We start from the raw sequence: 23,816 nt of genomic DNA, 5'->3' as shown, positions 1-23,816 counted from the left end.
ATACATATTTGGAAGGTTTTAGTGGAGGAAAAATATGAAACCGCTTGTTTTTCAAAACATCACGCATCGATGAATTGCACAGAATAAGACAAGGGACATTTATCAAGAAAGTAAATAAGGTCAATTTTGATTTCTTGTCAGTTTTTTTTTATGATTTAGCACCTATGAAAATTTCAATAAAACTTTTCAGAGCCCAGAGTATATTATTTTTTTAGCATGTCCATTTAGAAATAGCACACGTCAGTAAGTGCTCTGGTGGGGTCGTCATTTTAAATTGAAGTAATGCAGTTTTTATGGAGCGAGTTAAAATTGTTTCTGGATAAATCAAGGCTGTTGTTGTGTTTTTACGGCTCGTGTGTGCGCGTCTCCTCGTTAGCGCAGAAAGACAGCATCTCTCCAGCTCGCTGCTTCATTAGCAAGTGTGACATTTATCACATCGGCTTCTCGCGTTTCAAGAGTTACCATGGAAACGTCTATAGCACCCACCTCCCCTTCACACTTTTAACAAGTGGAGTGATTAACAGAACAGTTTTGTACATCTCACACATGCGCTCGCTCGCTCGCAAGCGCCGATGCCTGTCATTCTTTGCAGTTAAGCTGGCTTTTTTTTTTTTTCTGGCTGTGTGATTTTGACTGCTTGGAAATATCTCCGCTCAGACCTTGAGAAATTATAATTTTTATTTTTCTTTGTTGTCTATGTGATATATACAGAAAAGGTGATTTTTGAATAGGTGATTTTTTCTAAATATATTCTGAGTTTGACATCTTGACAGTTGACGGACGTGATGACAGGAAATACTCTTCCTCGAGTCACACTGCCTGACTGACCTTGATGTGTGAAATTTGTGTGTCTAGCTTGTTCAGGACATATGAAAGGACAAATACACACCATTGGCTGTTTCAGATCCTAGTAAGCTGCCTATCTAGACAGGATTTTCTGGGCATCATAAGATGGAACATTGACAGGTTTTCAAGCAGTTTGAACATATTGATGATGCCCAGTGCAATTTGTGTATTTTTTAAATGTTCGTAAAGCTTACAATGAAAAAATGTTTGTATGGGTCAAATGTTCATATATGCCTCTGATGCCCAAATGTTTTGCACAGCCTTCAATGCCAAAACTGATGTTTTTGAACGTTGGTATGCGGTCACTTTTCCCAAAAATGTAGACCGTTGGAATTTTCATATGCCTACGATATACCGCAAGCGCTCCCACGCATCTTCACCAATTAAAAAAAAAACACACACTTATTTGCAAATTAATAAATTTCATGAATTCTGTGAATTGTGTGTTTTTGAACGATTCATTGAAAAAGGAATTCTCGAAATTCAGACACCTTTTCAGTAAGTTTTACTTTCCACATGAGCAATATTTCTAAGTATTTCTGATTAAATATTTTAGAGCCGATCAGCTTGAAAAATATACCGCTTGAATAATATTTTTTTATTTTTATTTTGAGTTTAATGTTTGCGCATCATATACAACAGTCACACAGCCTTCAATGCCAAAATGTGCTACTTTGAATGTTGGTACGCATACGCATATTCAAAAACGTGTACATTTTGAATGTTGGTACATGCCTATGTTGTGCAAATATAGGGACTAGTTTAAATGTTCATATGTCCCAATGATACCAAAAAAAAAAAATATTTCAGTATTCATAAACAATGGCTCAAAATTGTGTACATTTTTACTGTTTTTTACACTGTTCGAATGTTAATAGGTGCCTTTGTTGCCCAGAAAATGTGTATGGTTAAAACATTCACACAGTAAAAAATATGTACCCAAAATTATTTGATTGTTATTTTTTTTTTACTGTTTAAATGCTCATATGGCCCCACAACACGCAAAATATGTAGTTTGAACGTTACGTTGTACCAGTGCGCCTCTTAAATGGATACTTCAGGATTTAGCATTAAAGGGATACTCGACTTTTTTTGGAAATAGATATGGTCTATTTCCAGATATGGTCTGGTTACTGATATTCTTCTAAATATCAAAAAATCGGCTGAATGGATTCGAAAACGGTAAAACTCAACTGTTTAACTCTGGGGGAGTGGTAAAATGGGCCTATTTCCAAAAAACGTGGAGTATCCCTTTAAGCTTTGTGTTAGTAGAGAACCTGTAGTATTTTCAAATTGCCATGCTTTCCACCCTCATATCCCCTTGAGACAAGATATGTGTGTATTTTTTGTCTTTTTTGGCCAAAGACTAAAGTCAGTAAAAGCTGTCCCGCATGTTTTCAACCCGCCCATAGAGGGTGGGATCTCACTCACAGAATAAACACATGGTGTCAGCCATCTTTTTTGGAACCTATGCTAGCAGGCTCTTGTTCTGTGGAGAAAGCTGAGTAGTAGGAGTTACCAGCCTCTTTTTCCCGGACATGTCCGGCCGTCGATGTCTGGGATTCAGCTTTTGCTTTCTGCAGTCGACATTCATTGTTTACATGCACACCTTTTGTTTCAGTCTAACTGAATTGATTTCGATTGGTGAATCTGAATGTAGTGTTTACATGAACGCTAAACAAGTGATCGGTTGATATGCGTTTTTTAACATTGCTAAGAAAATTCCCGCTCCTCAGTGAGAGAAACTGGCTTTTCTCAGTTTAGAAAGCTCCAAATTCAAAAATAATTTACATAAATGACCCATTTTAAATACACATTCATCTTTCCAGAGGTGAAGTATCGCTTTAAATGCATTCCATATGGATATTTGTACGTAACAAGGATGCCCAAATTTTGGATGACCTAATTGTGTACGATTTGATTATTTGTACGATCTTACGCTGCTTTTAGACAAAGTCATTATGTGCTAAACAAAATCGCAGAACGAACTGTCTCAGTTATAAATATTTAATTCTCACGCATTTGACACCAAATGGGACATTTAGCACACAGGGTCACTGAACGGATGGTTTCACCATCATAAACGTGACTGACAAGCCCTGAATTATGACACGTTTAAAGAAAGACAGACAAATAAAGCGATAAATGAACCATAGAGAAACAGAGATAAATCTTCCCTATTAAGTGTGGATGGATTGAGTATTTTTCAGCGCTCGGAGCAGAACGCCTTGTTTTTATGACCAATGAGATTAATTAGGATCATAAAGCTTAACTGATGAGTGGAATTAAAGCATCACCTGTCGCCAGCGAGAGAGAGAGAGAGAGAGATACGACAGCACAGCTGTCAGACAGGCGGCGTTAACTTCTAGCGATGATTGGAAAAATAAGTAAAAATCACTTTTTCATACTCTTTCCCAGTCTCTCCTGCTAACACACACACACACACACACGTCAGCTGTGCTTTTTTTAAACCGAGGAAATTACAGGTTTGCGACTTCCCCCCCAGCTGCCTGTCAACTAATGTGTGTGGAATGGGTGGAAGAGGGATTTTGTATCCAAATTAGCTTCGTTTTCACAGTCTTCTTGCATTTTTTTCATCTTTTCGTTCCCTGTCAGCCCACCGTGACTCCGTTAACACACTGTACCTGTTTTTATTTATTATATTTGTCTCACTGTAGATGTTCAGGTCAACATACTTTATCCACACAGATGAAGCGTTTTAAACACTGAATAACACAAATGGATGCACATATGCAGTGCACGCAGTCTGTATAATTATTATAGCCACACAGATGAAAATGTGAAGTGCTTCAAACATAATTTGTTATATTGTGTTTATGTAACCAACCACGCTGTCTTTAGATGCACAAATGATTGCCTTGCTGGCTTGCAGTGTTATTGTGCTCGCTTCTAAGTACATGAGTGAGTGAGTGAGTGAATGTGTGTGTGTGTGAGCCTGCGGCCTATCAGAGTTCCTTACATCAGCAATCCCCCCACACACACCTTAAGAGCAGCCCAGGCTGATGGAAGGTCTAGTTAAGCCATTAAGGCAGACAATTGACTTAAATTGAGAGAGGTAGAAAGGAGAGAGAGATAGAATGCTATGGCAGTAGTGGATCCACTTGACAACTTAATCTAAGCCTTAGGACTTACATTCAGACAGACAAACACACACACACACACACACACACACAAACACCTTTATTTTCACCTTGTGTCTGGTTCTTCTTATTTCTACCTTGTCAGCACAGATGAGTGAAAGAAAGATGGTCCAAATAAAGTTGTTTAAACTGTCAGTGGCTTCTCTCCTTAAGGTCTGTTCACACTAGGGCTGCACCAATGATTAGTTTGATAATCGATTAATCTAACGTTTATTAAAACGATTAATCGACTAATCGTCGATTATTTTTGCTGGCTAATCAGTAAGTTTGGAACGATTATTCAGCTTTTTCGATTAGATAAAACATTGAGTTATACATATTCTTACTGTAATATAAAAAAATCAGTTCAGCTTTTGAAATAGCTGTTTTAATGAACTTTGAGCCAACTAAACAGGTCATTCTCAACAGTTTTCAGATTGCAGTCCAACTCGGATCACTTACTTGCTCTCTAAGCATTGTTTAATAGGCCCACTGCTTTTCTTAGAACTGAAACAGGTTTACGTTACCACTAGTTAGTAAACGTTAGCTGGAGAACACTCACCGACACTTCTTTTGCTGGGATGTTTCCTCTTTAAGTGCTCCAACATGCATGTTGTACTCCTGTGAAAAGCAAGTTCTGCCTTGCATGTATTGCACATGACAGCATTGTTGGTTTTAAGTTTTGTGAACCTTTCCCAAACCTTGCTAGTTCGGATTTGTTTGCACTCTGTCATAATTAGCGCTCCACTGGGGCTGTACCCTTTCATAAGGTACACTTTTGTACCCAAAGGCTGCATATTGGTACCTTAGTGGTACATATTAGCACCTAAAATGGACATATTACCACCTAAAAAGGACATATTAGCTCATGAAATTGACATATTAGCACCTAAACTGAACATATTAGCTTCTAAAATGTACATATTAACACTTAAAATGTACATATTAGTACCTAAAATGTACATAGTACCACCTAAAATGGACATATTAGCACCTAACATGTACATATTTACACTTAAAATGTACATATTAGTACCTATGTACATATTACCATCTAAAATGGACATATTAGCTCATGAAATTGACATATTAGCTCCTGAAATGGACATATTACCACCTAAAATGGACATATTGGCACCTAAAATGTGCATATTAGGGCCTAAAATGTACATATTAACACCTAAAATGTACTTATTAGCTCATGAAATGGACAAAAGTTTACCTTTTGAAAAGGTACAGCCCCAGTGACACCTTTTTTTCTGAGAGTGCAATAGATTTTGTAAAGGGCTGCATTACAATCTAGCGCCACAGTGCCGTAGTGGTCAAATCGTGATATCGCACGGCCTTACATTAGGACTTCGACTTCGACTTCTCGACAACAAAGATATTTGTCGACAATTTTTTATTGTCGACTAATCGTTTCAGCCCTAGTTCACACCAATGATTGATAAGTTCAACGAAAACAAGTAGGATATAGTCCTAAAAATCGTTCTAAATTGATAAAAATAGCACTCTACAACTATAACGCCAGGTAACAGCAAGGAATGGAGGAACTTTTTTTTTTTACAGCTGATGAACGATAAAAACATTGACAACCAATCAAAATCCATCTTTATAACTTTATAAAGCTTAAGCATTGAAGTGGCAGACGACAAAACTGCAGCACGCTAATAATAAACAGAATGATATTGTCTGCTGGTGTGAAAGCTAATATAGTTATCATTATGGTTATCTTTATAGTTATTGGTGTGAACAAGCATTTAGTCCTTTGCAGGGAATTGTAAGAAATGTATGATTCCACATAAGCATTCATTGTTGATTCTTTTAGCACCAAATAATGAATCCTGCTGTAATGGCATTAACTATTTCAGTGTAGTGTCCCATCTAAGAATACATATAATGTTTGAGAACTGAAATTGAATGTCATGAAACTAATTCGATTCCAGCTCTTTTTTTTTTATAGAACTGGTTCTTGATTCCCAACCGCAGGCCAGTGTGTGCGAGTGCCCTACAGCACACTGTTACAGGCTTCCTGTGACTTGTGCCTTTGTATTCCTGCAGTCGAGCCTTGTCGAACGAAACAATTACTAATTGTGACACACAAGCGCACACATACACGCACAACACCCTGACACTCGCAGTCCCATCCCTCTCTCTGTGTATCAGAGTGAGTTCCTGGCTCTTGGCCTCCGTGCCTGTGTCATGCTCGCTTTTTTCGCCATTTTTGCTTTTTGATCGGTGGCAAGGGGCACCCTTATCACTGTGGTAACTGCCGGGGGATTTATTGGGGTGGGGGTAGCTGAGCAGCGGTTGCCGTGGGGACCCGAGCGGGCGGCTTTTCCCGCGGCGCATGCAGAAATGTCCTTTAAGTCGATCAAAGATTTGGGCGTCTCCGCGGAGAGAATAGGGTCCTTCTGCAAGAGATGGATGAATCGAGTCCAGAGGTCGGTGTCTGTTCTCTCTACCTCCAACCTTTTTCTCTTTATCTGTCGCTTGTCTTCATGGCTGTTTTAACTTCTAATCTGTAAATACTGCATGTGTAAACTCAGACACAGTACACATATTCATATACAGGCCTTCGGATGGATTCAGACGATTTGTGTGCTGGGCAATAAAAAAATGTATATAAAAAAATGTTTTTACCTTAACATTGTACATTTACAGCATAATGCTAGTTTTATACATTTATAGATTTGTTTCTTAAAGTAAAAACAGTAGTTGTTCACCCTCTCTTTATAACTTGCTTCAATTGATAAATGGCATTTTTAATGTGATTTTTAAAAAGTACATTGGCATTTAATATATATATACAGTATATGTGTGTGTGTGTGTGTGTGTGCGATTAGTCATGACTAATCGGGTTGACAACACTATACATAGATAGATAGATAGATAGATAGATAGATAGATAGATAGATAGATAGATAGATAGATAGATAGATAGATAGATAGATAGATAGATAGATAGTGTTGTCTAACCGATCTATCAAAATTGTCAAATCTATCTATCTATCTATCTATCTATCTATCTATCTATCTATCTATCTATCTATCTATCTATCTATCTATCTATCTATCTATCTATCTATCTATCTATCTATCTATCTATCTATCTATCTATCTATCTATCTAACTATCTATCTATCTATCTATCTATCTATCTATCGATCATATATCTATCTATCGATCATCTATCTATCTATCTATCTATCTATCTATCTATCTATCTATCGATTATCTATCTATCTATATATATATATATATATATATACAGTATATATCATCTATGATCTATCTATCTATCATCTATCTATTTATCTATCTATATGCAAACTTTTATAATAGATGTGATTAATCACAAGTATATACTGTATATAGGCCTATATATATATATATATATATATATATATATATATACATGTCAAAAATCTGTTCCTGAAATCTATATATTTCCTCAAGAACATTTAAACGGAGAAACTGGCACATTTTATTGAGAAAAGAAATCACTTCTTATTTGTAAAGAGAATAGTGCTTAATTCATGTCAAAATGTCCTTGGAGTGATGCATGTTTCGAAGGGAAGAAATTTGAGCAGTTATCTTGAAACAGGCGGAGAAGGCTTCCTCACAGAATGCTTACTGCGATAATTAGTCTCATGAGGAAATTATTACACTTCTTCACTGAGAACAGAAGTATTTATTTATTAGATTTTCGTTTATTTTCATATCAGTTGAAGGGCAAAAGGCAGGTTGGCCTTCAATCAGCAAACCAAAGCTGAAAAAAAAAGTAGTTTGTTCAAGCTTGGTTCACTCGTTTTGTTATTTGTTAGCTGGGGAAAAGGAAATGTGGAACTTTGTGAATGTGTGTGTGTGTGTGTAGGGGGGGATAATTCTCTCTTTGAGTGCTTTCATCTGGAACTAAAACAGATAGAAAGAAATTCCTCATGAACTCGTTGAACCAGCATCATGGGCGTCTAGGGGTCACACAGATCTGTTTCGCACCCTGACTCAGCTCAGCCATTTTTATCATGTCACGAGTTTGTTAAATTCAGTGGCTGAAGATGGCAAAATTCTGAGCTCAGTTCACGCTGAAGCTTTATGAACAGCATTTGTGACATGCCATTAAAACTATTTAGACGCGTCTCTCAGTTTTGTTTTGTTTTTCAGAATTTTGTTTCAGTAATTCTCTTACAATGGAAGTCTAAGGGGCATCCTCATGACATGAGTTTACAAATTATATATAATGTTGCACAGAGACGTTTAGTAAGCAAACACTGTGTATATTTATAATTTGCAATCCTTGCCTAATAAGCCCCCATTGTAAATGTGCTGAAAACGTGTTATTTTTGTTGTGATGGTAAGTAAACTTGTTGAACCCAGAACAGAGTCAGATGTGTAACTGCTCAGGATGGTAAACACAACATCAACACACTCACACACAAACAATACAGCACTCATGCTGAGTGTAATAGCACTGTTGTGATTTTAATCAGCATTTGTGTCTCGGTGTCTTCCTGTTTTAATGAGGAGCAGTTGTCGATCTGTCCGGCTCAAATTTGATCTTGCTGTGAGCTTGGAGACCAACCTCTCTCTCACCATCTTCCAGTGTTTTCAGACCACGGGATACTTAGGGGCTGTTTACACGTCAAACTTTTTATGCGTTTGGGCCATTAGTTCAACGGCGTTTTGGGTGCCTTGAAAACGCAAAGTTTTGGAAACTGTTTCAAAGTGCCATAGATAGATAAATAGACGTTGCCTTGGGGTTCTAAGCATGCATCAAAACCGCCGCCATCTTGGAACAGGCGTCTTGTCATAGGAAGTAGCTATAACGCTGCTATTTCCGCCTGTACTTCGAATGCATGGATTTTAAGACTTTTGTGCTGCGTATGGATGTTTACACAAATGAAATTTGAACTAGGAAGAATGTTTTTTTTTCTCTAGACTCAATGATACGTCTGACCATTTGAATGAACCAAAAAAATAGAAAATCGCATTCATGACGATTTATGCTGCTTTTATTTCTGTTAGTTAGAGCTTTGCCTACATTGACGCTTATGGGGCTCCCCTGTTCCATGATGGCGGCTCTATCGACGCATTTGTTCCAATGAACTCTAGTGTATATATCTATGTCAAAGTGCAAGTTTTTGAAAACATTCTCCATGTAAACAACAAAAACGCGAATCTCTGAATGCGATGACGTCATGCTCATGCGTATTATGTGATCAGTCTATAGTGTTTCATCGCCATCTACTGGCCTGGTGGCAGAATACAGCGTTTCTAGTCATTTTCGTAGATTCGTGTGAGTGGAGATTGTTTTGACAATGGTGTCGTCTTTTAGCCTGGTAATACCAAACTCTGCTACTTTACTCTGCTTCATAGACAAAGTCTGGAGTGGAATCATTGAAAAGTGTTTTCTTTATCGTGAGGGGGTGGCACTTGTCTGAAGTATAAAATCATTGGTTACCCTTAAGCCAATCACATAACGTTTGTTTATGCGCGCATCAAACTAAACCTGTAAACACATATATGATGCGAAAACGAAACCTTCGAGCGAAATACCGGAGTGCACATGGCTGTGAACAACTTTTGTAGATAAGCTAAGCTACACATCCACGGCACAATCGGGGCCTCTTAACTAATATTTGACAGTAGAGAGAACCAGGAAAATATTTGCAGCCAACTTTGTCAAAGTTAGGATTAGTTCTGTTAAAGACATCTCGAATTTGTTCATCTCGAGTCTGTCGGAAATGCTGCAACTTAATTGCAAGGTTACAGCATGACATGGCGATATTTAAGAACTGGAAAAGAAAGGAGACACTGACCTGTCAAAAGAGTGCTAGTTCAAACTCGACAGATAAAAGAGACCGAGATATTCCCTCTGTCGGGAGTACGGCCACAACATCACTTCCATTCAAAATGTTCAAAGGGATACTCCACTTTTTTTTTGGAAATAGGCTCATTTTACCACTCCCCCAGAGTTAAACAGTTGAGTTTTACCATTTTTTGAATCCATTCAGCCGATTTTCTGATATTTAGAAGAATATCAGGAACCAGACAGTTTTTGGTCTCATTGACTTCCATAGTGTATTTTGAGACCAGAAACTGTCTGGTTACTGATATTCTTCTAAATATCAGAAAATCGGCTAAATGGATTCGAAAACGGTAAAACTCAACTGTTTAACTCTGTGGCGAGTTGTAAAATGAGCCTATTTCCAAAAAAAAAGTGGAGTATTCCTTTAACAAACACTCTTCTTGGTCGGGCTTCAGTTTGCAAATGCCAGGAATATTCTCCACAACAGAGCGAATTGCATTCCGTGTCTCCATATCCGCAGTCGTTTTCGATTTCCCCAATCTTAAACTCGACGCTCAGCGTCTACGTCACAGCTCTCAGCCCGCCCTCTGTTCGTTGATTGGGCCAGCTGTTTTCAGGATGGAGGAAAACGAAGAGACATCGCTGACTGAGTACAGAAGCGAAATTAAAGCAGAAGTATGAAGTCTGACGTCTTTACGCGGAAAAATCAAAGGAAAAACGTTTCCATTTTAAGCACATCGTTGTCGTGTAAACATACCCATTGTTTACACTCCATAACACTTGGTTTTTTTTCTCTCTCTCTCTATAGTAACGGTACAGCTGGGAAGATGAATGGCGCCCTGGAACACTCGGACCAGCCTGATCCGGACGCCATTAAGATGTTTGTGGGTCAGATCCCTCGCTCCTGGTCCGAGAAAGAGTTAAAGGAGCTGTTTGAGCCGTATGGAGCCGTCTACCAGATCAACATACTGCGAGATCGCAGTCAGAACCCACCACAGAGCAAAGGTAGCGTGCGTTTCCTGTCTTTAATGCATCACACACGCCATCGCAGCCTAACCTACTCACATGTGTAACGTGTTAGCTTCTGGCTTCCTGTTTTGCTTCTTTACTTCCTGTCTGTCTGTTTCTGCCTTGGATCCTCTATCCAAATCTTTCTCTTTCCCAGTCTCTCAATACAAAACAACGTTAGGAACCCTTAAATCAGCATAATGGGGCACTTTGCAAAATGCAAAGGTCAATGAAAAAAGAAACGAAAAACACAAGTGTGCAATTAATGCTATATTGTATTGTGAATGTATTCTTGTGCTGCTGCAGAGAATGATGGGTAATGTAGCTTGGTCGCACTAGCATGATTCATCATTAACCGTCTAAATCAGGTGCGTTTTCATGGTTTAGCTTTATCTTTATTCATCATAAGCAGTTTGTGAAACGCATACAAACGAATTACCACCAACATTAATAGTTAAAGCGTAATTATTATCAGTTAGCGTCCACTGCATATTGTAATATATGCACGGCCTGAACTCAAAAAGTCTGAGAAGAGTTTTTGATTATTACGACATTGTTGTGCCGTTCACGTCCTCAGATATATGATCATTTAGAGCGCTGTAATGTTCCAATCCAGTCACTTATGAGGTTCAGTTGTGGTTCCGATGGTGCCTATGTAGGCGGTAGACAGCGAAGTAGCTCGCCTGGTTTCAGAATAGCGCCGAAGCGTAGGCGTTAACCTCGGTTCTGTGGAGATGTTAACACGCAGACAGGAAGATGGCATGTACACGTTCACAATGCCGCCCATCCTCTCGCTCTTATGGAGGATGAGTCAGGGCCGAGTGGGAGAGCATTACTCAAGTCCTGTACTCTCTCGCACACACGCAGGCATTGCGACGGGTACGTCCGTCAGAGCCGAGGTGTGTGATTGGCTTTCAGACGGGGTGATGAGTGCTCCTGTAGTTCAGTTAGCTGCAGTTAGAGTGCCTCTCTCAGGTCCAGCTTCATCAAGGCCTCTGACACAGCCGTTGGGCAGTAATGGCCGCCGCTAGCCTTCGGCTCCACTCAGACCCATTTTCATTTAGGAAAAGGTCGTCTGTACGTGGCTCCGGCTGTTAAATTAGAGCGTATTGAAAGATTTCTCCACCAACAAAGTCGCAAGGTGAGCTTTAACTTCCCTCCTGTCTCTCTGGCACGGTCTTTCCCTGTGGCGTCCACCAATTAGAACTGAATTTCTCTAAAAAGGTTTTGGTTTTCCATTTTCTCCCCTCCAAGGTCAGTCTTTCCACCTTTTGAAATGACCAATTAATAGGCAGATTACGTTAAGAAAAGCGTGTCAGTTAACAGGACTCAATTCGAAGTGTCTTAAAGCAACATATACAGTACATTGGACAAACTGAGATCTTACTCAAGCTCACACACATACTAAGTTAACTAAGTAAAACACTTTTGCACTTATTTTGGAAATTGCTTCCAACATCTGAAATGTATTTATTTTAGTGCTGTCGAACGATTAAAATATTTAATCGCGATTAATCGCATTAATGTCGTAGTTAACTCGCGATTAATCGCGCATATTTATCTATTCTAATTGTCTCTTGATTTCTTTTTCTCACATAATTTTTTCTCATTTTAATCAACATGGATAAGTGGATCGGCTTGCTTTGTGCAAATGTTTTTTTATTGAAAACAACGTTGGCATACTGTGAAATAGAAATACTGACGAGGTCCTGATATTGATGAGGGGGTGGAGAATTCGCATCAGCTGTGTGTGTGTCTGTGTGTGTGTGTGTGCTTGGCCATCAAGTGGTATTTCAGATTGGATGTGCTGCGATGATGATAGCTCAGTTCACAACGACAAAACACTCATATCGCTTTGGTCTTGTCAATTGAACCATTTGGCAACTTTTTAGTAAAGTATCTCACGCTCGTCATCCACTCAAAACGCAACGTTAATCAACTATTTGGCCGGCTCGCAAGCCCAAACAAGTGTGTGCGGCTTGCTAGGTCCGCTTGCGCTTTGGTCGACGAAGCAACAAAACGTGCATGCCGCGTCATATTGCGAAAGCATGTGAAACACTACAAAGTTTGCTAGGCCAAAAAGACCGTTAATTGCACGATAAAAAAATGTACGCCTTTAAAATGGGTTTGCGTTAACGCCGTCAATAACGCGTTTAACTGACAGCCCTAATTTATTTAATTAATTAAAATAAAATATTCAAATACAAATAATATTCATGCACACATCAGTTCATGTATGTCATATATAATGTAACTATACAAAAAATGTATTTTAAGATATATTTTAGGGCTGTCAATTTTTGTACTTTTTGTTGAGGATGCATTACATGAAGTGTTAAATGAACATAAAGAGAAAATGGGATCCGCGTTATGTGTGGCAGGGCTTAAAGTGACGGAAGCCCATTAAACCTGCTGCTGTTTGTCTTTAAGGATAATCAAAAAAAATCTATTTCATAGAGACATCAGTAGCATTATTGGTGGTAACTGGAGACTGGCCTTATTTCATTTAAAAAATATATGCAATTTAACAAATATTTAAAATATTGGCTACTGTCTTTTCGTTGTTTTTACATTAATTTATATATTAATAACTTAGGTGCAATTAATTCCAGAAAAAAAGGTGATTCATTTATTTTTTAATCGATTGACAGCACTAATATTTATACAAATGCAATAAATATTTAGAATATAATAAACAAACTTGTATTATATATATATATATATATATATATGTGTGTGTGTGTGTGTATATATATATATATATATTTTTTTTTTTTTGTATTTTTTTTTTTAAGATGGACAGGAATAATGAATTGGCTGGCTGAATTATATTGAAAGCAATCAATTTTTTATCTTGAGTTGTGGTTTTGTTAGCTTCACACAGTTGAGGACAATATCCTACGCCCGTGCCACTGACGTTAGTGCTTTCTGGATATTCTTCCAACCCAGATCCAACTTATCTTCGGTGGACATGTTCCGAACTGTTACAGATTGGGCACCAGCACCCAAAGTAAAAGTAGTCACACTCGCAAAGACATCCCAGCGAGAGTGTATAACTCCTGAGTTTCAGTCCCAGCGGTGTAATCTACATTCACACACATGCTGTGCCAATTCATAGTGGGACGTCGCGTCCTCCACCCCGTGTGTGTCCCTGCCTGGCCGCCGTAGCCTGATCATCAGCAGGGAGGTGCATCCGAACAGACGGCATCACTGATCGCCTGCCTAGCGTGTGTGTGTGTGTGTGTGTGTGTGCGAGACCAGAAACAAGGCGTAGAATATAAATGCACCCAGAGGTGAAGAGCAGGAATTGTTTATCAGAGCAGGGCTACAATTTAGAACGGTCCTCGCACACGCACACACATAGAAACAGACCGTCCCTTGTTGATTGAGTGATGCGAGAGCGGTCCAGGGCTAAATGGCCTTGAGCAGCTGGGGTTCTTTAGTAAAGATGTATTCCTGTCTGCCTTTGAAGTCCGTCACACATACACACACATACGCACGCCTACACGCTCACAAGATGAATGGATGTGTTTGTGTGAGCATCCTTTTCAGTCCCTGGACACGTAGCACAGCCGCAGAATGATATAAGAGCGTTTGTGTGTGTGTGTGTCTTCTAAGGCCAAATGTAGATGTGCTGTGCTAATGTATTAAAATGTATTCTAACAAATATATGTGTGTGTGTTTTCATGGTATTGAGTCCATAACTTTAGGGCATTGGATAGACTGTCTCGTATAACGGATCAAATACGGAATCTGGGAAGTAATTTTCGTTTACAGTCAACACGAAAACCATATCCCTGTTATACTTCCATAACATGGCGCGTTTTTGAGTGAAACGAGATGTAAAACGTTAAAGGCGGTTGGTTTTGTCCATCAATATGATGATATTATGAAATCCTCCCGTCAGCGAGTCTCAGCACGAGTACGAACGGTCACGGAGCTCTTGAGGCGGTTGTACGGCTCGTGGTTTTATCCTGTCTTATCCGTCTCAGGTGAGACTCGGGCTTTCAGACCGTACGTCAGCAGTCCTGCCACGTACGGATGTGGAAAACACGACGGTTCTGACCTCTTTGCCTGGGATTGTCAAAAGTTTCCAGTGTTGGAACACGATTAAACACAAACCGCTCTCAACAGCCAAGGAATGAGTCGTTGGCAGAGTCCAGAGAGGCTTCATTTCCTTCACTTTTGCTGACAACACAAGCACGAACAAGATCTTATTGGCTGACTGTTTCATACAAGCGTATTAGATTTGTTTTGAAGGCAGCACTTTAAAAGCTTTTGGATATCTATGGTCTGATTCCATAGACAGGGTTTAGATTAAGCCTGGATTAGACCTTAGTTCAATTAGGATAATGTATAGCTTTTATAAATGTGCCTTAGAAAAAAAAACATTACTGGTGTGCATCTTAAAGGAGTAGTTCACCAAAAAAAAAATCTTTCACTGATAATTTACTCACCCCCATGTCATCCGAGATGTGCATGTCTTTCTTTCTTCAGTCGAAAATAAATTAAGGTTTTTGATGAAAACATTTCAGGATTTTTCTCCATATAATGCACTTCAGTGGGAACCAAACGGTTCACGGTCCAAATGAGAGTTTCAGTGCAAACTGCAAACTGTTCAAAGGGCTTTAAACGATTCCAGACGATGAATAAGGGTCTTATCAAGCCAAACGATCTAACTCGTTTATCAAAATGAACGAATCTTTTTTCGTGTCATTTGGTTCATTCAACGAACAGAATGAACGAGTTGACTCGGGAAAAGATTTTTTCATTTTGATGAAAGAGTTTGAACAGGAGAGTCACGAACGCGCATCACAGAGCAGAGCAAGGCGAGCATTTGAGCTTATAAAACTTAAACTTTGTTATTTATTTATTAAATGGGCGATCATTTCGCTTGATAAGACCCTTATTCATCATCTGGAATCGTTTAAAACCCTTTGAAGAGTTTGCAGTTTGCACTGAAACTGTCTTTTAGACCTTGAACCATTTGGTTCCCACTGAAGTCCATTATATGGAGAAAAAAGCTGGAATGTTTTCATCAAAAACCTTAATTTCTTTTCGACTGAAGAAAGAATTACATGGATATCTTGGATGACATGTGGATGAGTAAATTATCAGCATTTTTTTTTTTAAAGTGAACTACTACTTTAAGACAAAACAATGTAAAAGATATGTCAGTGAAAGTTGCTTACCATCAAGTCCACTACCATTTTACTATATTTGTTTTTTGTTAGGGCAGTATACCTCTAATATCACAGCCTTATGTCCGCTACATTGCATGTGAAATAGGCTGATTCTCTCTCTCTCTCTCTATCACATTATGTATATAATATATTATTAATTAAAGTCTAATAATATTAATTATCATCATTATTTTCCCCTTCCTAGCTCTGTACTGTAGTTTGTTAAGCAACATTGTACATTGGTACATGAATAATGTTAGGTCACAAGTTTGTGGATATCAGCTATTTTACAACAGGTTTGAACATGGCTTATCTGTCATAGCTATCTCATTTCTTTACTTTCATCTTTACCTTCACTGGTCTTACTAAACTGTACATTGTGTTTCAGGTCTTGATTCAGTGGAGGGTTACTCAACACTATGGAGTATTATGGGCTCATGTAGTATTACTGTTAGAGTTGCGGTGGAGTGTTTAGGCTCATGTGGTATTAACTCAAACCCCTGTACACAAAACGCATGTGAACACACTCCCCCTATATCGAATCTTTCATAAGTGTTTCATACGTATAGGACATCTTGTTTGTGTAACCAAATTGTTGTCTATCATTTATAACCTTAAATATATTTAGTCATAAAGTCTGGTCCTAACTAAAGCTCATTCTTGAACATTTTTTAAATTGTATAGCGATTCCAACGATATATTTCTTCCTTTCTGTTAATGTTATAGTTGAGGTGTGGACTGGATTCGTAAACCATTATAGTTATCATCCTTTTATTGAACAGGCCTTTAAGTTCACAGTTTTTAGAAAGCTCTTATTTTTGCGTAAAACATTATTTGGACAGTCAGAAAACGCTCTGAGGCTAAGACTACGTGTTCATTTAGTAGATACTTGCGTTTTGAGGTTCCTATGGTATCCTAGTTTAAGTTTTTGAGACCCCTGGGGTCAGTGTTTATCTTCAGGCACAATGATGATCGATCTGAACTGGGATCTCATAAACACTTCAGTTCCTGGGTCACACTTAATTGGGATTGAACCTGCAACCTTTGTGTTAATGGCCCAGAACTATTCAGCCCCCCGACCACGACCATTTTCAATGTTGACTGATGGGAATGTTTCAGGCATATTGGGAGTTTAAATGTGTATGATCTCTTACTGATGTGTGTGTGTGTGTGTGTGTGTGTGTGTGTGTGTGTGTGTGTGTGTGTGTGTGTGTGTGTGTGTGTGTGTGTGTGTGTAACACTGGTAAACAGGGTTGTTTTGGCCATAGACTGGACTTCACTGTTGCCAGGGATGAGTGAGTCCTTAGTTTATCCTGCCAAAATCCTCCCTGGCAGTAAAAAGGGGATTCAGTTCACCCTTTTTTTTCTTGTTCCTCTTCTCTTTTCTCTCTAAATAAAACATGCAAGCACTCTCAGCTTGCTTTAGCCGCACGCACACACACACATTCAAAGATCCCAGCTGATTCTTTCTGTTAGTCGGTGTGTATGTGCGCTTCTGCACTCCAATGCCCATTCAAGGACACACACTGTACATATAGTTGTTTTTATTTTTCTGATGAAGGAAAGTTTTTCGTGAGCATGTGAAACTCTGTATATTTTTATTTTTGCAGAGGTCCCCCCTTGGGACTCTGTATATTTAAATTAATGAAAATTGTTTTAGTCTTGGTTTTAGTCAACAATAACAGCAATGTCTGTGTAACACAACAATAAAAACACACCTTTGCATTTGGTTGGCCTCACAGGCTACACAGAAAAACCTGACGTGACCTAGTCTGATTCATAAGCAAATGACATGAGAGAAATCGATCGAAATGAATTAAAATCGAAATCGATCGAAACGAATTAAAATCGAAATCGATCAAAATGAATTAAAATCGAAATCGATCAAAATGAATTAAAATCGAATTCGATTGAAATGAATTAAAATCGAAATCGATCAAAACTAATTAAAATCGAAATCGATCAAAACTAATTAAAATCGAAATTGATCAAAATGAATTAAAATCGAAATCGATCAAAATGAATTAAAATCTAATTCGATCGAAATTAATTAAAATCGAAATCGATCGAAACGAATTAAAATCGAAATCGATCAAAATGAACTGAAATCGAAATCCTCCATTTTGCCTCGTCTACACTAAAACGCCCTCCGGAGATTCAAAACGCAAAACGGTGCTGCAGCGTTTCTAAACTTCTCCGTTCTTCGTTTTTCCCGTTTTAGTCTGGACGGGAGGTGCAAACGTAGCAAAAGGTCTCTGTTTTGAAACGAAAATGCAGTAGTGTGGACGGGGCCTAACACTTCCCTACTATATAGGACACGAAAAACAGTACGCTAAAAGAGTGGTATGTCTGAATATATAGTATTCGAAAAACAGTTGGCGAAATGTTCTGGAATGACTGGTAAGAATATTGTGTACTACCATCGAGATTCTGAAGTACACATACAATGGATGCTTTACTATCCCATGAGGCCATGGGAGAGGATTAATTAATGGCAGTGCAGCGACGTAACTGACAAGGGTTGGTCACATGATAAATACCATGGTGGATTCATACTACACACATTGATACTTTTTTAACCACCATTAAGTAAATCCAAATTCAGTTCTTGCACCTGCTCGAACAGTATGCGATTTCACACACAGAATATGTGGGTAGCCCCGCCCACAGTGAAATCTCATTGGTCCAAAATGCCGTTCCACATGGCTGTTTATTAAGCGCCAAATCTTAGGCTTTTTCCTCTCACTTCGGTTCTCTTTCTCTCCCTCACCCCTCATCTTTTCTGTGGTGTAGTTTGGCAGAGATCTGTGTGACAGCAGTGAGATTGTATTCTCTCTCAGCAGGTAGTGAGACGAAAAGAAAAAGATCAAATTCACTTGGCTTATTGCATGCTTAAAATGCTTACTTCTCTCTTTCTTTCTCTCTCTCTCTCTCTCTGTCTGTTTCCCAGGGTGCTGTTTTGTCACATTCTACACACGGAAAGCTGCCCTGGAGGCCCAGAATGCACTGCACAACATAAAGACCTTAACTGGGGTGAGTGTTTGTTTATCTGCTCATGTCTGTCTCTCTCTGAACACTAGCGAGGCAGAGAATTCCTCACTCAAACGACGACAGTTTCAAGTTTTTAATCTGCTTTCCTTTTGTTAGGGGTGGTAATTCAGGAAAATGTATGAAGTCGGGTTGAGGAAACGGTAATGAGTTTATAGTTTGCGCTCAATGACGTAGCGAGCGATGTAGTCGTGAAACTGGAGCCCTTGCGCTCGAAATCCGAACTCAAAATAGTCACATTAAAAAATTTGGGGTTGGTAAGATTAAAAAAAAATATCAGTTCGAGACCAACAATAATTATTTGTTATTTATTTTAAATTAAAATAATGTTGTGGCTGATAACCAGTAAATGGCAGATATTAAAATTCTAAACAATTTTTTATCAAATTAATAAATAAATAAAAAAATGGATTTATTATTTTGTAAGTGAATTTAGGCATTACAACATCATATTATACAAAAATAAAATATCCCAAATCATTTTGAACTTTGAGAAACATATTTTTAAAGATTAACTGTACTTCAGTGTTCGACAATGGAAAAGTTAACACATGCTGGTGATATATGTCCAATACCTCTAAATTAAAAAATCTCAAATATAACCGAGTCCCCACAAAAATAGCGAAATAGCAAACCAGACTGTGTGTGTGTGTGTGTGTGCATGAAACAGTATGGAAGGTTACTGTCCTTTGTAATAAAATGAAATGTAAGGTTGCCCATACAGTCAAAACAAGATTTATTTGATGAGAACATAATAGTGTTGGCAGATGGACTGTATTCTTGCTTTTAGTGTCTGTGTTTACTCTCATTGTTATCTTATCATCTTTTTGTTTAGTTCGAAATTTCGTTTTTCCTATTCTGAACTCTTTAGCCCACGGCAGACCAAAGATGTCACATGAGATTATCATATCAATCGCTGCCATAATCAGGCCGCCTCTGAACGGCGTGTGTGTGTGTGAAGGCTAATGTAGGACATGTCTGTTAAAGTGTCCTCCAGCTGTGAACGAATTCATCTCCTTCTCTTTCTCTCTCATTATGTGATTGTACATTAATTCAGTTCACTGAAGACTGCTCTCACTCTACAAGATCAGTTTAGTGTTGGCAATATGCTTGTCGTTGAAGTTTTTGGTCACTAGACATTTGTATACAGCAATAACAGTCGCGTATGAACAGGTCCAAATGTAATCTGAATCTTATTTTGATGGAAAAATTGCATATGCTAAATGGATTTTAAACATGTTGGGTTAGGCTTGGGTATTTGTTGAATTTGAGGCATTCTGGTTCTGTAGAGATGTACAAAGTTCTGTGATGGCTAATTTAATCATGTTTATTTGTAAAACATAATAAAAAAATAGCAAAAGTAAACAAAATAACTAAACATTTATTGTACTACTAACATGGACACAAAATCTAGTGTCGAGACACTCCTTATATATCCCTATTGCCCTATTTGATTGAGTTGTTTAAAACATTTCCACCGTCGAGTGTGTGTCAGTATGTTTTCTGTATATAACTTGGACAATTTCACCGTCTGAATTGGTTTCAAGGTTTCGCCTGGTCGAGATTGTCTCCGAGTGTGTGCGTGCGCTCCGTTAAATGTAGTTGCAATATTTTTGTGTTTAAAATTAAATATCATTCACTGCTGCTGTGTGTGTGTGTGTGTGTGTGTTCAGGAAAGTGTAGCAGCTTATATATTCCCCACTGTGTGCCCATCTGTCTGACTCTTGTGATCTTTCACCCAAACACACCGTGTGTCATCAAACCACTGGACTACACACTCAATCATGAAAAAAAAAAGGTTTTCGTGCGATATCATTATCAGAACTTGATTAGTTTGTATCACTCCACTTTTCTCACAGAGAGTCATGCCGGACAAGTAGTAAACCACCATCATTTCTCAAATACTACTGTTGTTGTGTCACTGAATGTAGTTTTAAAGCAGCATTCTGTTCTTTTGGAAATTTTGCTCTCGGTGTCCCCCTACAGTTAGGGAACAGTATTGTCTTCTACTACTGTCGTAAAATCTGTCATGGTTGAGCCCGTTCTCATCCTTTGGCGTCATATAGGTGACGCCATATGAAATTTTTTCGAACTACTACGCACATGGCACCCTTTAGCGTCAATATAACATGCAGAGCCCAAGGCGTCATTCAGGTGACTGGCATCAGCCATGACAACATACAGAGGTAAAAAAAAAAAAAAAAAAAAAAACGCTCGTTGGGCTCTTGCGTCGGAATTTGAGGACATATGCCATAAAGCAGTCGAATTTTGTGCTCTGGTTCCTACCCGAACCTTGAAGTTACAGAGTGCCAGTAAAAGCAATACAGACACTGTCAGGCTATGGCAGACCTGTCATTCAACCTATTGTAAGTCGATATACCATCTCAAGGGTTTTGGAAAAAATATTATAAACGTTGAAAAAACGACATAGTGCTGCTTTAAGAGTTTTAAGGCAGTAATGTAGTTATTTAGACCTTATATATTATTTAGGAAACTTATATTATACTTATATAAGGAAACTTATTAATCTATTTCTTGTTCCAGAGCAAATTGATTTGGCTAAGGGCATAGTTTCAGAACTTAATTTTTTTTATTTAACTATTAAATGTTATTTATCAATAAGTAATATGTTATATACAGGTAAACAACTTGTGATTATAAGGAATATCAGCTAGATGCAGATAGTGTACTCGCCAGTCTATCTCTCTCATAATATTATACAATAAGCTTCAGTGAAGCGACTCAACGTTCCTTTGTTATGGTGCGTTCACAGCGGACGCGAATAGCGTGTCAGGCGCGAATGATTTCAATGTCAAGTCATTGCAAAGATGCGTTACGCGCTTAAAAAATTCCTGCGGCGCGAATGAGGCGTAGAGCGCGGCACGGAAGACATGAATACGCCTCATTCGCGCGTCAAGTTCGTGTGAACGGCACGAATTGAGCGTCTGGCACGTTATGCGCGAATGATTTAGTTAGTGCCATTTGTGCATTCATGCGTTTGACGCGAATTCACGCCGGCCGTCCGAGTTAAAAAATCTGAACTTTGGCGTCAATTCGCACCACGTTAACCAATCAGGAGCCTAGCTGCTTGCTCGTGTGGTGAAGTGTCCTGATGCTTTAATAAATTACTTTGTAATATGACTAAATGCCTGGTGTGGTTCTAATGCACAACAAAGCAAATATTTTATCACTTAAACCTTTATTTCTATATACGAGACATGTTCATTTTGTATTGAATGTTATTCATTCCATATCTAGATTAAATGAAATAGTATTACGATATAAAGACAACCAAAATACATGTGCACAAGTTCGTGTCTGGACTTGAGAGAGAAAAAATGGTGAAACTCGCCAAATGGTTTGCCTCCGAAGGGTCCGGTGGACACAAATACGGTGACGATGATCCCCATGCCGCTGTTCTAGTTCTCTCGATGAATGCTTGACCATCAAAAAAAGATGGCCGCCAACGGGTTTTGCTTTTGACTCGTGAGACGTGTGTAAATTTCACTTCAAACTTTTGATTTTACACACGTCAGTTTCGCTCTTGACGCGCGAATTAACACAAAGTGGTCTAGACGCGGTAGACGTGAATTTAACGCGCTATTCGCTTCTGGCGTGAACGTAGCATTACTAGTTCTAAAGTGACGTTTTAGAATGGACTCAAATGTCAAACTGTCATCTTGAGATTTGAATCCGTGGCGGATGGAAGTGGTTCTGCACAAAAGAGGGTTGTTGTTTCTCATTTATTTACATGCTTGTGCCGTCGAACTGTTGTATAAACACAATATAACACGAGTATCCATGCGATATCATGTTATAAACTCACGATTCTTAAAAAAAAGGCTGAGCCAAAAGCAAGGATGAGCCAAAGCATTATGACTAGTCACAGGTGAAGCAACTATCATTGATCATCTAAGAAGTCAACGTATTAAACTCTGGTGGGTAGATTAGATATGGGCAGAAATGGGCAGGAATACAGATCTGAGCGACTTTGACAAGGGTCAAATTGTTTTGGCAAGGCGACTGGGTCAGAGTATCTCTGAAACGACAAGGCTTGTGTGTTGCTCCCGGTCAGCAGTGCTGAGAATGTATGATCAAATCATTGGGCCGAGGAGGGACAAACCTCAAACCGGAGATCGATGCAATCGATGGCTCGTTGATGGCTCGACGGCTCAACGATGTAACTAGCCACAATGAAATATTAATAAATGATAACGTTGTCAGTGTTTGCTTTTACCTGTTTTACCTTTTTTTGTGCATTGGACAATAAATCCTTTTTGTTGCCAAATTATTTTGTCAGATACATAGCCGGACATCACTTTTAGCCACTGCTGTAAATATTATAATTTAATAATGAATTGACCCTTCGCTAAGCCCCGCCCTCCCTAGTTACTGTTGCTACGCCTGGCAAGCTTTCGCGGCTGGCCCATCTATTATAGTGTGGATGCACCCGGTATCAGACATTTCAATGAGATAATTAGTAATTTTCGGCGAACAAGTGAAATATCTGAGAGAGCAAGACAAAAGGGACTACAGTATGCATTCGAGGGATATATTCACGACATTATATGCAACCGATTAGAGAATAATTTCTTAAATTGAAGTTAAAGCCTAACGTAATAGTCCCAGCGCAAGCAGCAGCGCCTCATACGCTGACCGTTCAAATGGGAAACACAAATTGAGTAACAGCTACTGTATGTTCATACACAGCAGGGTATGTGAAAATAATCTTAATAATTATAAATCAAACAGCTTATCAATAAATCTTGTGGAATAACACTA

General features: G+C 38.6%; 1 protein-coding gene across 36 annotated transcripts in view; it reads left to right on the top strand.

Annotated features, from left to right (window-relative positions):
• Positions 1-23,816, top strand: part of celf2 (cugbp, Elav-like family member 2) — a 163,465-nt gene that overhangs the window by 97,980 nt on the left and 41,669 nt on the right. For 35 of the 36 annotated variants that reach the window (XM_089126704.1, XM_089126703.1, XM_039668577.2 and 32 more), the window contains 2 exons: positions 10,604-10,800; positions 18,937-19,019. In XM_089126704.1, coding sequence (XP_088982830.1) covers positions 10,604-10,800; positions 18,937-19,019 — 280 coding nt within the window. Of the gene's footprint in view, positions 1-6,229; positions 6,431-10,603; positions 10,801-18,936; positions 19,020-23,816 lie in introns of those variants that run through there. The other variant, XM_089126702.1, reaches the window with a different exon arrangement.

Source organism: Pimephales promelas, chromosome 24 (assembly GCF_988280905.1).
Source record: "Pimephales promelas chromosome 24, fPimPro1.hap1.1, whole genome shotgun sequence".
In the NCBI taxonomy this organism is placed as follows: domain Eukaryota; kingdom Metazoa; phylum Chordata; class Actinopteri; order Cypriniformes; family Leuciscidae; genus Pimephales; species Pimephales promelas.
The sequence above is the reverse complement of the archived record's forward strand: the minus strand, read 5'-3'. Positions and strand labels throughout refer to the sequence as shown.